Source organism: Syngnathus scovelli, chromosome 7 (assembly GCF_024217435.2).
Source record: "Syngnathus scovelli strain Florida chromosome 7, RoL_Ssco_1.2, whole genome shotgun sequence".
In the NCBI taxonomy this organism is placed as follows: Eukaryota; Metazoa; Chordata; class Actinopteri; order Syngnathiformes; family Syngnathidae; genus Syngnathus; species Syngnathus scovelli.
In genome coordinates, this window is record NC_090853.1 from 6,524,524 (window position 1) to 6,538,599 (window position 14,076).

The 14,076-nt window shown below is 38.4% G+C and overlaps 1 protein-coding gene and 1 long non-coding RNA gene across 5 annotated transcripts in view; one reads left to right on the forward strand and one right to left on the reverse strand.

Moving 5' to 3' along the window:
- The window catches only part of sphkap (SPHK1 interactor, AKAP domain containing), a 43,440-nt gene that overhangs the window by 6,696 nt on the left and 22,668 nt on the right, over positions 1-14,076 (reverse strand). For 2 of the 4 annotated variants that reach the window (XM_049725305.2, XM_049725308.2), the window contains exons 3-7: positions 8,033-8,135; positions 7,037-7,147; positions 769-828; positions 355-495; positions 5-257 (exon numbers count right to left, since the gene is read on the reverse strand). In XM_049725305.2, the coding sequence (XP_049581262.1) occupies positions 5-257; positions 355-495; positions 769-828; positions 7,037-7,147; positions 8,033-8,135 (668 nt within the window). Of the gene's footprint in view, positions 1-4; positions 258-354; positions 496-768; positions 829-7,036; positions 7,148-8,032; positions 8,136-10,275; positions 10,572-14,076 lie in introns of those variants that run through there. The other 2 variants (XM_049725307.2, XM_049725306.2) reach the window with 2 other exon arrangements.
- Positions 940-14,076, forward strand: part of LOC125972047 (uncharacterized) — a 34,575-nt gene continuing 21,438 nt past the window's right edge. Inside the window, exons 1-2 of the long non-coding RNA XR_007482679.2 lie at positions 940-3,041; positions 6,940-7,173. This is a non-coding gene — a long non-coding RNA (uncharacterized lncRNA). The remainder of the gene's footprint in view (positions 3,042-6,939; positions 7,174-14,076) is intronic.

A 14,076-nucleotide genomic window follows, 5' to 3' on the forward strand; every position in this document is an offset into this window, starting at 1 on the left:
TTACCATTTCTAAATCCGTCATCCTCACTGTCATCTCCCATGTGTTCTGAAGCTGTCAGGAAATCTTCCTCGATAGATGAAACTGACCGATTGGTGTCATCCTCAACCCGTTGTCTCATTTGCCCTTGATGAAGCTGTCTTTCTTTTCCCCACTGGAAACCTGCAAGGAACTTGTTGATCTCAAAGATAATACTGCTTGGTTGGATGAAGCGCTTCTGTCTTGAACGTTGAAGCAGGCACACACCAGTACTTTTCTGCTGTTGTTGAGGACGAGAAAAAAAAACTGTACGATTCTAGAAACACCTCACTGTCAGAATATTCCAAGATTCAATTTAGATCTCAATCTCTAATCACCTGAGAAAGAGCTGTTGGACGTGTTTGGAAAGTATTGGATCCCTCAAGGCCATTGAGAAAGAGGATTTCATTTTCTTTGGGCTGGTGAGCACTTAGTAATTCAACAAGCTTTGGCAGGTCTGGAGACACCAGTGCCAGTTTCTGTGGAGAAGAGCGTGCAACGTGGCTTCTCAGTATTACCAGTGCATTGGTTCTTAATTACTGACCCCCCTCGATACTAGGAGATGAATACTGATTGCTTTGCTACACCCAGTGGGAGCAGCTACCAAGTCTACACATTACACACATTGACCTTATATCCATGCTTACCATGCCAGTGTTGTGTGGATTAAAAATGGGATTAAAAATGGATAAAAAAAAAAAAAGTGGGGCATACATGTAAGAGGAGAAAATGAAAACAAGGTTTTTGCTCACCTTAATAATTTTATCATCTCCACAGTCTGTTTTCTGAGGGTCCAGATTTACGAAACACATCTGAAAAAGACAAGGTAAAAAAATATATATATATAAATATATATATATATATTTATGTAAGCAGTGCAAATTTCTAGGAGGGTTGCAGCAATAATATATTTGGGTTTTCTGATATCCAACAAAAAATTCTATCAAATGATTATTTATTAGGATAAATGAAAAAAATATATATAAGCGCAAACAGATGCTGGAACCAATATCGTCACACTTCTGACTGCAACCACTTGTGCCACTGCCATTTCTTTGTCAGAAAAAAAAAAAAACAGGATCATACCTTTTCACAACGCGACTTTAGTTCCATAAGACATGCTATCTCTCATAGCTCACAAAAGAGCTGTAAGTCAGTGGTCCCTTCATTTCCTCTCCCGTTCTGTCACACTTGCTTCATCTTTTATTTGCTATCTCTTTCACCGTATTCGTAGCTAGCTACAGCCTTTAATGGTCTATGATGGAGTCCTCATGTCAGCGTGGGGAGTCTGGGAATGTCTGCTGCAGTTTCATTCTCCAGCACACAGCCTAACTGATCTATGTTGGCATAGTCAAGTACCTGCATAGCTAAATGGATGAAGCATAGCTCCAGTGTCAATGAAGGAGGAACTGGAGGAACAAAATGAATCATCTGGTGGTGGGGGGATGTGGAACAATTTTCTGTCGCAGTCACGACATTTCTATTTTTCTAACATCTAAGTGCTGCCATTCTAGTGAAACTTGGAGAGAAGTAAGTGCTGGAGGCTTTCCAATGCAAAACACACACAGGTGGAATCCTGCTGTTTATTTCAACCATCACCTGCACCACCACCTGCTGCAAAAATTTCCTCCCCCTCTAGATATACGAGAATAGATAGACAGTTCCAAATTATTACATCTCCACGCATCACAAATCTGGTTAGAACTTTTTTACAATGTGATATATCTTGCCTCACAACTGAGATGCTTTAATGCATTTTGAAAATCTCTTTTAAGTGGCGCTAGACTGACAAAGAAAGACAAATATAATGTTTGAGTCATGTATTATTTTAACGGAGCCATTAACATGAAAAATATACAGTTATGGATTTAAAATAAAATTGCCAAATTTTATCTACTTAAGTCCTCAAAAATTGAATTTTTGGGATTTACTTTATTTCTCCTTATACAAAGAAAAAACTTAAACAGCTTTTCCATCCATGCATTAATTTTCTATATTGCTTATCTTCATTCAGGTTGTGAGTGTGCTCGAAACTATCCCAGCTGAAATGACCAGCGACTGGACGGCAGAATTTTGTTTCTTATTTTTTTCTTTCATAGAGGGAAGTACCAACAATTTGTCTGTGTGTAAATATTTGACAGGAAAAAAAAAAATAAGAGAGTTTAAAAGGTTATATTGTAACATGTTTTGCCAGCACTTGAGTTTGATTTGATCTGAAAGCTTTACGGATTTTGCATGCTAGCATCCCTCCAGAAGCTGTTATATTAATGCATAATGCATGTACAAGCAGCAGCCGACATCAGGAGCCTCTGCTGGCACAAGTAGTAATTGTGAACGACTTGCTCATCTGCGCTGTGCAGCACAAAGAAGAGTATTATTTAGAGAGAAAGAGCAGATGGTGCATAAAAAAAGAGTTACAAGGCAAATTGTTTCTGAAAATCAATGCGAGCGTACACTGTGCCAGGTTAAAAGTAAAACAAACATCAAAAGTGAGAAGACCAGATTTTAGTGTTGGAAAATATTACGCACCTTTTTCCAAATAATTTTGTGCAATATTTGGTGTGTTAAATAGTGATCTGCCGTTCTGTCCGTTAGTCTCATAGCACAATAAAATTAAAGCAGCTATATTTAGGGAAATGTTTACAAAGTTCTGCTTTAATATTAATACCTTCTGCCTGTCATAACCCCATCACCTCAATAGAGGAGAATGGGGCTGAATAATTCATGTTTGACTGTGGAGGAGGAGTGAGGGTATATTTGACCTCATCAAACAATGAGGGCCCCGAGGCACTTGATAAGAGGTGTCAAGGGAGTCGCTCTGAATCTCTCAGTTTGACACCAGATGTACCAGACAAGAACAAGAACATTCATGTCAGATGAAGAAGTGACCATGTTGTGGATGTGAAAAGTTCCAAAGACTTTTGTCTATATTTATAGATACAGCTAGTGACTACGTGGCAACGGACTACCCACCCATGAAGAGTCGCTGAGCAAGGCATTGAAACCCTCAACAGCGCCTCATACTGTAAGTTGTCCCAATGCTCTAATGTTATTTTGTGAATATACATGCGGCATGTGAATTTACACAAATAACATTCTTCTTTTAAAATGTGGAGGAAAAATTCATCGGAGTTTCTGTCAGCGGCCAGATCGGCATTGCAAATGAGAATCTGTTCTCAATTGCATTACCAGGATAATTGAAGGTTATACAAATAAGTACATGAATAAATACATGAAAGGTACATGCTATATATTAACATAATTGGACCTACCCGCCAATATTGCGATTGCGTTTTAATATGTGATTATTTTATGTATTTCTTAACAGACACAAGCAATAAATTAATCTGTACTACAAAAAACTTTTTTTCACACATTTTTGGTTTTGTAGGTTAGGTTTATGCTAAAATAAGGGAAGGTGAACCAGGCAGTTTATTCATGTACTTTGGTGAGACACTACTGAACACTTTGATTTTTAGCGTTGTCTTTTAAGTGTTCACTATGATAACTTCATAAAATTCTACCAAACCAGTATGGCGTAAATCAGATTACAACTATGATGCAAATTTATCTGTAGCTTTATTACTGGACTGCATTCATCTAGACACAATATAAACAAATATGTTTAAAAAGTCAAAGCCGACCAACCGAACTAAAGGCGCTGTTGTGTCCCCCACCCCACAAAATTGCATCCTTTGCAATTTAAATACTGTATTTTGATGAATTGTTCAGCCATGACCACTACCCCAAAGGACAGAAGCTGAACAATAAGATTGCATGAGTCATAAATTATAGGACAATTCACAATGGAAAAAATTCCCACCTTACAAAACCGAATAAAAAGTCACCGCTTGGTAGAATCTGGGCCAATGCTCAATTGAGTCTGAATGGTGCCTGGAAAAATACATCCTGCATGTGTTTACAGTATGTCTGTCCAGACCTCAGCCGCTCAGGACAATACAGACGGGTTCTTATTGTCCTGGCATATTTACACATAAATCCCATTTTGCGTAAAATGTTATACACATAAACACGCAGTGACCAACTGGTGTTTTTCTTTCATCACTTTCCCACAAATCTTATGTTGCCATACAATAATGGATGCTCAGACGTGGTTAATATACAAAACCATTATTAAACGTTTCAATCTTTCTCTCTTTTTTTCTCTCGCCCTCCCTCCTTCTTACCCTCCCACACACAGCTGCTCTTCTTTTGGTTTTCTTTTTGCTTTGACTGTGACTCCTGTTTAGTTTCAGATTGATTCCTGTATTGACTGTGCACTTATGATATGCATGCTCTTCTAATGCCAGCTCAAATATAAACCTTAATCAGTAATGCAGGTAGTGGCAGCTTGTAAAACCAATTATGAGAGCACATCTGACATCAGGTTTTTTTTTCGACAGACTTATTTATGGGCTTCAACAGTTACAGCCAATTTCCTTTGCTTTCTTCTTCTTCCAGCATGTACGCTGCATTCTTAGTGACCTAGATTTGCAAAATTGAGTTAAAATGGGGTCTCAATCAATAAATATCAAGCGTTCCTGTGTTTTTTGTTTTGTTTTTGTTTTTAAATTAAAGCTACACAAGGTGGCTTTGCAGATGAAAGAAAAAAAAACAATTTCTCATTAGTGAATATTATGTTTTTGCAGCCACTGGGGATAGTTGTTCATTAATTTAATAATCCACTAACTGTTGATTAATTAATTAGTATTATGTGAAATCAAGAATAACACTCTTTAAAAATAAATAAAAGTAATTATAGTAAGTCAAAAAGATTGTCTTTATTTTATATTTAATCAAACACACTTCTGAAATGGTTGTCAATTTGTCACTATGCTGAAGTATATTAAAGTTTAATCTAAGTTACCTTTAGCATGAGGACAGACATTAAGATTAAGGTTACTGGCGAAGATGAGTATGGCTAAAATAACAAAGTTTGTCTTCCTGTCGTAAGTCAACGTTCTAGCTGTGGCTGATGGCATATTTATTCTACTTTCTGGGCAAGGAAACGACATGTCACAATGTGGAGACGTGCATGAATCTAATGATGAATGGATTCTTCTCCTCTAGCTTCCAAGCAAGGGGCTAGAGGATATGGGAAATGGACGATGTTGAGAGAAAATTTTGCCAACAGCAAGATTAAAAAAAAAATAATAATAAAAGTTTTCAGTTTTGTAGGCAAGATAATCTATTGCCAGGCTGGTAACGTCACTGTCAAATTTCTTATGTCAAATATCTCTGGATTGAGATGAGATTCAGTGTGGTAAAACGTGAGTGATTGATTAAAGGTGACAATATCCTGTAGGCCAGACGTGGGTGAGGGAAAAACAGAAGAATGTTTTCATATTTTATTAAGCTCATTCTTTTTGCTGTCCAATGCTCACTACTTCTAAAAAAAAAAAAAAAAAAAAAAAAGGGTTTTTTTTTTTTTTTTTTTTGTTAATCACAAAAAATATTGGAGGGTTTATTGTCACCACCAAAACTGAGTTAATGAATGTCTAAAAAGAATTAAAAGCAAAAAAAAAAAACAAAAGTGGACCTTTTCCAGGTCTTCAAATGTAAAATTTTCAAAAAATTGCTTTTCGAAATCTGGAACACTAAAAATTAAAACCTTTTAGCTAGCATACTTTTTGACTTTGAGTAATCGAGGCACACCGTATGTATGACATCAAATGTAAAATTATTACATTCGTAAAATTAAAGAAAATACAATCTGAGTGACAGCACCTTTTCAACAAAAAGATCAAAAGCAAAATTGAAGCTATAAAAGCATTTGTGCCAATGATTGCCTTGATCCATTACTAACATCAGTCCACTCAACGTTGCACACTACAAAGAAAACAGTGTAATAACTTCTTTTTATGTATATATAATAAAAAACTGTTTAGTTGCCACACTCAAACCCATTTCACAATCCATCTTTTACCATTTCTTTGTGTTTTTCCCTCTGCTGTCTTTTTATTTTCATACACAGTTCAGTTTGTAAGTGAAAAGCTGTCACCTCAGAGGCCGTATCATCAATCGCGTGCCCACGTTTGACTGATTAGCCTCGTAAAGTGTGGAAAGCCCAGCAGAGAATTAAGAGTCAAAAGAGTAATTTGTCACTTGAAATTGTGAGAATGAGGGTGGATGGGTTGCATCTGTTTACGTTCAAATGCAATGGAAACTGTTGGAAAGATCCCCACCCCTCCAGAGAGATTGTCCCACAAAATTTATGAATGAAATCAGAATTTGTCCACCTGCTCATCAATCTAATCAACCAAAATCCTGGCGCACTACCGGCGCCAATATTTTGACCTCCTTTTAGCTAATCTAAAATCTAGTCTACTTTTGTCCACGTAATTCCCAGGTGTGACAGTGCATGCAATAAAATACGCCAAGCACTATTTTTTCCTCACCAAATTGTCTGCATAAGTTTTGCATTGTTTTTTCATTATGCCAGCATAGAAGTGCAGAAAGAGAAAATGTGATGACCTAAGGACTAAAAACGGAATTCAAAGAGTTGCACAAATTTACATTACAATTAATCCAGATATGAGCTCAGGCTTTGTTTTGGAGTCAATGAAGAGATAATGAGATTTTGGGGCCAGAGGTGAACTTGATTTGACCTCAAAAAGATGAAATGCAGTCTTATTATCAGACTACCGCTGATGCGTATCTCTTTATTATTATTATTATTATTATTATTAAGACCATATTGCACATCATGTTATGAGACAGCAGCCTTTCTCTTGGAACAGTTATTTAAACATATACCTCCAACAAAGGGGATGAAATTGAGTCTTCGGTTAAAAAGGTTGTAAACATGACACTGTTGAGGAATTGTGTATAAATGCATCTTATGAAACGATATACATAACTGCAGACGTTTTGCTATTATATTTGATTCCCTACTAAATCTTTGTCTTTGTCTGTCATTTTAGGATTCCAGAATTCTCTGATTCAATATGAGATGAGACAAGGGTCACGTATGTTGCCAAAAGGGTGCACATGTTTTATCAGCCACAGTCTGCTCCTCACCATGGTGCAGCTGCCCTCTGTGTTGTCGTCCAGCAAACCCAGTCTGCACAGAGCTTTGTCATTCCTCAGCCAATAGTCTGACGAGTCCAGCACACTGTTCCCGCACAGAACCTGCAAAACAATGAATCACCTCTGAGGTACAACACACACCGCCATAAGCACACACACTTTTTTTTAACAGTTTCCCCTTGAGGTTAATAGGATCAATTGACCTTTCTAAAGGGCCTTTGGGTCTCCAGAGCCCAAAGCTAATCAATAACTTTTCAACTAACCAGGCAGTGCACATTGTTTATCCAATCGCAATGTTTTTTATCTTATCTCACATGTTAATGAAGCCTTGATAACAGTTGCCTTGGTGAAGATATAGCGCTGTCCTACTTATTGATCGACTATTATTTTGTTATTTTAAAGGGCCTGCAAACATGTCCACCTCGCTTGTTCTTATTTTGTATTTTTACTGAAACCCCAAGCCCACTTAGGATTGCAGTGCACCCTCAAGAGTAGACCATTTGTGCAGACCCTTAGCCAGCTAATGGTGACATAAACTAAGCTGATCTCGAGGAAGGCAATTGCATATTAAAAATCATGCTGCCACAGCTCAAAATCTGTAGCCCTATAATGAGACTGACATCACCTCGTGTCTTTATAGCACAATCAGGTAAGGCAGTTAAGATTGTGAGTTAGAGGCAAATATGCACAGTCAGTGTGAGGATAACTGCACACCACACAAAATATAAAAGAACAATTCAGCGTTCACCCCGCACCAATGATCTGTTCTAGTTCTCCCTTTTTCTTCCTGGAAGAAGAAGACAATAAATCTACTCTGTGGACCTGAAGCCCTGGCAGCCGTTCTTATTGCGCTAAACACCAGAGGGTCACGCGCACCAAAAATAAAAACTTGCACAAAACTGGAATACACAGAAGAATCCATGCAGCAGACAAAAAAACTTAAATGAGGATACATGATCATTACACATCATACATGACTTAGCTTACCTTCTTACAAGCACTAATGGTGGAGGCCACTGTGCTCTCTGTGCTGCTTCCATCTACCTCAACAGACTCCGAGTCTTCAAACATGGCAGATGATTGGAAGTTCCTGTAAGACAACAAACACAAAAATTCATTCTTCTTCAAATTCTCGACAAATACGCAACACTTTTTTTTTTTTTTTTGCATTTGATAGTTCTTAGATCACAAGGACAGTTTAGTCTGGTTCTGACTTGAGTGGCAGAGTAATCAGTGTAATCATTAGCACTGATGACTCAAGAATAGATAAAACAACTCCCACCTCTAATGGAAAATTTTGCTGGTTTTAAAATCTTGAAACAGGTAATTGGACTATCTAGCCAAGCAAGTCCAAAACACTGACACCAAAATACCTCTCCTTATACTTTCACTTGCGAAGGCAGGACTTCATTACCAAGCCCCCCATAAATTTGCACAGTATGTAATTTGCCAATTATGAATAGTGAACCCCTGAGTCTGCATGCAAATATCTGGGCATGAGTTATGGCTGACAACACCTCTCGCATGATTGCTCTTATTGTCTTGTTATTTACTGTTCTCCGGGCATTTAATAAGCAGCAGAAAATGGAAGCTCAACTGTGGCCCTCAATACCAAGGCATTACAGGAAGGAAGTAATATATACTGTAAAAAAAATTAAATATATCGTTTAACCATAAAACACAGCATGACAACACTGTAGTATCTGGATAAAATAGGACACGCAGGCAAAACGTGACTTGTGATGTTATAATTCATTTTTTGAAAAATAGGCAGATTTACTTGGTTGTGTAATTTCACATTTGATGAGTGAGCAGGCACTTCAAAGACTCAGCTATTTGCACAAAAGCAATTAAAAAGTCAATTCTCCATCATATATCCCATAATGACAAATTACTCACTCACTTTGCCTGACAAAGATTTGTCCTGGGTGGGGGCAAAACATACAATAGACTCCAAAATGAAAGACTCAGGAATACTTTATCTGTCAAATGGCTGACAGAACAAGCAAAAGCTTGTTTTCAATGGCACTGACATGGATCGATTTCGCAAAGAAATAGATTAGGAGTGCCGTTTGTGTACCTCACATATTTCAAAGCTAATTATAAGATTTTCTTTTAAAAAGCCTGACAATCACTAACCACCCATTTGATCTTAATGAACATTGCCCAGAGAAAACAATGGTGTCTGGGGACTAAGATGGGAATGGAGGGACAAGAGTTGACCATGTACGGGAGATAAGTGGATCTGATGGACTATTAAGTGCTATCTCCAAGGCGCGCATTAAAACACCTGACAACAAGCGTGCACGGTTTTGCCCAGATTGATGTTAGGAACCCGTGCCATGCCAAAAACACATTGGCGTTGATATTCTGTACACAGGAGATTATTGAAGGGACAGATCATGTGTTTCATTTCTTTCTAATCTGTATTAGATCTAATAATTTCCTTAGTTCTGTCGGTCTGACATCCTTTCCTATTTTTATGAAGGGGCACTGCATCTTTTGACCCTTGTGTGACTTTCAAGAAGCCAAGGAGAGACTGTCAATTTCTCATTTTCCTATAGGGCAGTTTCCATGGAGCCCTATGAACTTTGCATGGTAACAATTGGTAAACAGAAAAAACATCCTAATGATCCTTCAACATCATTTCACTTGCTTGTTTTCTAATGATTTTTTTTAAAATATGTATTTATTTGTATTTTTGTTTATTTATTCCGCTTATTTATCTACTTAAGGTGGGAAAGACATAATTGAGTAATTGTTTCAAGGTCAGTCCTGGTTCTCAGTTTTAAAACACAGGCAGGAGATTTGTGTCTCAGAAAGACAACTTATCATGAGACTGCTGAAATGTTATTCCTCTAATTGAATCAGCCACACTGCATGAAAGTGGAGCCTTTCAAATGACCAAATCAAGCACGCGCAGGCACAAGCCTTTTTAAAACCACAGAGACGGAAAATGAGGTTAATATGGAATCTAAGGCTCTATTAACAGCATAGGTGCCCCGGTGATGCTGTTTTTGAACACTTTGCATCATCATACAAGCCACAACGCGCACAGAATGGGATGGAAAATACTTCCTCAGTTTATACGGCAATTAGGCGCAATCGCGTCGTTAATTAGAATGACACCATTAATGCGACAAAATACTGCACTGAGGAAGTCGTGACAATTAATAATCTGCATTTTGGCATGGTTTTTCATTTTAACCCCAAAAAAGAATTTGCATTACCTTGGTGTTTTTAGAAGGCACTTTGCGTCTGTCATGGTGTCAGAATTGGCAAACCGTCCTCCACTGTGAGAATATTTCCAGCGCGAGATTGACCAAAATGCACAGCGGAGAGCGCAAAGCGTGACGGTGCCCGGGTCACTCTCCGGTCCACATGCGCGTCCCCGAGCGTCCAAGAAAGTGTGAATCCCGCACCGCCTCGTAAAAAACTGAGCCCGGCGGTGTTAGCTGCTCGAGTGATGTTTCACCATCACACCAAGTGCACGCGAGCAAGCTCCACACGCACCCTCGGGCACGCGTCACGGCTCCAAAAGTGCGCGCGCACCTTGACGCGCACGAGTTGTTGAAACAAGAGCCGCGTAATAGATGACCTTTAAATGAATCGATTGTAAAGAATAACGTACCATTATTAGTTTCATGAGTCACATTGTAGGATTCCCGAACATACCTATACAGAGGACATGCACTTGTTTACTGTTTATTTTTTGAACTTATGTTTTACTGCCAGGGGCGCTTCTAGAATGCCCGAGGGCACCAGATAAAGACCCGGACCCCCCCCAAAAAAAATATATATATATATTATATTAACTATTAAATATATGTATTGACATTTTATATTCAATGAAATATTGTATTAATAGTAACTCATTGAGCTCCTCAGAAGAAACTGTCAGGACAACAAATATTTCATATTTGTGTAATGTATTGAAGTATACTATGTTTAGATCTCCTGTCTGTTACTCAACACCCTGTCTTAAAATAATGTTTGTTTTGAAGTTCACATTTACGAGCAACTAATGATTTTAGGAAAAAGATACCCCTCAAATCCAGCTTTTACAATTACTGTCTTGTTAACTGTCAAGGACATAGCAAGCGTCAGCGAGGAGTGATTATTAAGAGGATTTAACCAACATCCAAAGTGACCATCAAAAATTGCACAAATGTCTCTCAACAAGCAATGTCTAAAAATAAGTAGCAGCGTGAGAGTTAGAGCATAAGCAGATAGGATTAGTGCAAAGCCGGAGTATTCATTTTAATTTCTTTGCGAATTTGGGTTCATTTACATCCGGGTTAAAAGGTTTTGGAAAAACGTACACACCATTGTACACATCATCTCCAAATCAAGCTAACCGGTTCAGTCTGTATGCAGCTTTATATGATTGTGACATACAATAATTATGAGATGTCATGGTTTGTTTTGTTTTACTGCGAATCAGAGCTTTTGACAGATCGGCTGATTTATTTAAAGAAAGAATATGGATCAACGGCAGGTTATATATCCTGATATGACTTCCCAAAGGAGTGAATGTGTAAAGCCACCAATGACAGATGTGAATGAGTGTTCCACTGACAAGTGTTGAAGTGCTTATCTTTCTCCACACTAGTAGCAACAGTCACCTTTTTTTTTTTTTTTTTCCTTAACAAAAAGCTCACCGGTGCTTGTGTTTTAAGCACTTGAGTTGGCGGCACAACAGCAAAAGATCTGAAGGCTCCAAACTGAAGGAAACTTAAGTCTCGTAGCAACAGTCAATCTCTTCTACTGCAATTCCCAAATAGAAGACAAACACAGCGACGGTAAATAATTACAATGCTAATTGCATTTTGGGGGGGGTGATTTATGTATTTACATATGAACACACACACACACACGCACATTTCCCCCTTTATCCGTTTTCCTCTTAATCGTGTCCCTCCTCTCATCGCCCTCTTCGTACTGTGCGCTTCTTAATCCAAAGGCTTTTTAGAGGCAAGAGCTAATCCACTGCACACTTTTCTTGAAAAAAGATAGAAGGACAATTAAAGTGGAGATGAAAGGCCGGAACATCTGAGTGAGAGTTTAAAAAAAGAAACACAAGAGAGATAGAATGCGCAATAAAGTAGAACTCACAGTCAACATCTTGTCAGTGCCAGACTATTTTAAAATGTTCGTATGCAAATAAGAACACACACCATGAGAGAGCGGAAAAGTCAGACAGACGAAAGGATGCACTCACGATTTTGAGCGGTTGTGTCATGGCAAAGATATTTATAGAACATCAAAAGAGCAAAGAGTGCAATGTGCTTGCAGGCCTGTGAATTCGCTGGATTAGTCGATAAATAAATAAAAAGATGGTTTGATCGAGTTTCTATGCTCCAGCTGCAGTTTACATTTTGAGAAATTGTTTCTCTAGCGGTCATGAAAGTAACATAACCTAAACAAGGGTCATCTCTTCACTCATGGGACATCTTTTCATTGCTAAAGACCATTTGTAGTCAATTTAATTGTCAGAAAAATATCAAACATGATGTAATATTTAGCAATCAATGTAAAAGGCAGCAGCATGTTTCAATACTGATGTTGCCGTTTGAATACCTTTGCAAGGGATTGCATGTTAGGGAATTGATGGATACTTGAGAAAGTTATTTGACTTAACTGTGTAAATTAAAAAAAATTGCAGACATGTGAGTGGTTAACACCTTATTCCACCCACAGGAATTATCTAGTCAACAAACAGGCAAAAGAGGACACATTTCATAACAGATGGCCATCCTTCAAGCCATCCATAGAGGGAACTTTGTGTTCCTTTCTATCTCACCTGATGGCTTCTGGTCAGTGCTCATGAAATGTGTGTGCATGTGAGGGAGAACTGGGACATGTTTGTGTTTTTACAAAAATGTGAAAATGTCAAATATGTTCGGACTTATTTATGTGCTCTCAACTCCATCGAACCCGTACTGCTGGGGAATAGCTGAGAGCCCTGCATTTTTCCTGTGTTCTTGTTACGATATGCTTGATCACACCCTCAGCTGCTGTCCAAAAGCACTGGGAGATGCTCGCTATCGTTGGCACCGCGGCCAGGTTCTGAAGACGGTCGCTGACTCCATCTGTTCAGCCATCGTCAAAGCCAAGCACCAGTAGAAAGCAGCCAAACATTTCAAGCCCTTTATCAAGGCAGGAGAGAGGCCCAAGGCACAGCAAAGAAGTGGGCGACAACTTGCCTCTTTGGCCAAAAACGAGACTTATGGTGGTCGATTTGGTCAAGTAGCCCCAATTCCCATCGCAATGATATCCTTGAAACCAGACATGATCCTGCTGTTAGAAGGAACAAGACATGCTGGGTGGTCATGCTTGATGTTGCTCAGCAAAGTCGGCCAACTCTTGGACATTCAAGATGCCCATGAAAAAAAAAAAAAAACAGCTGGAAAAGCCCCAATCTAGCTGTGGCTAAGGAAGAGTACTCAAACAATTCCGAGCCTGGTCACCCAGTGGAGTGTGTATGAAGTTCAAGAAAATCAATTCTCTGAATAATCAATGTGAACTCATCGCTTTTTGTAAAAGTGCTTTTCAACTCGTTGTCATTATAACAAAGCAGGATTTTCACACAATTGAGCTGAAATCCTCGCAACACATTCATTGACATGACTGAACAATGGAGAGCCTCTGTGATTATAAAAATCCATATTTACCAGCAGACAGTCAATTCTTGGAAGCAATTAGAGATAACACTCTTGTTAATCAGTGTAATCAACAACCCCTGCTCAGCTAAGTTATTCTCCATGTATTTTGGTTTAACATTTCCAGCTAGCGCTCTCTCCCCACCTGTGTGTTCAGCATAATGAATGTTTATAATTATGGGATGTGATCATTATAAGTGTATGAAAAGGTTAATGGTGGTCAGAGTGATTGGTTGGTTTCTTAGTATCAGCACTGATTTGCACAATGGCGGCTGTGCTTATCATAAGGATTCATTTGGAAATAGACACCAAACGTAACTGTGTAATAATATTTCTTTCTCATTCTGTATGATGACGTTGATGAACAAA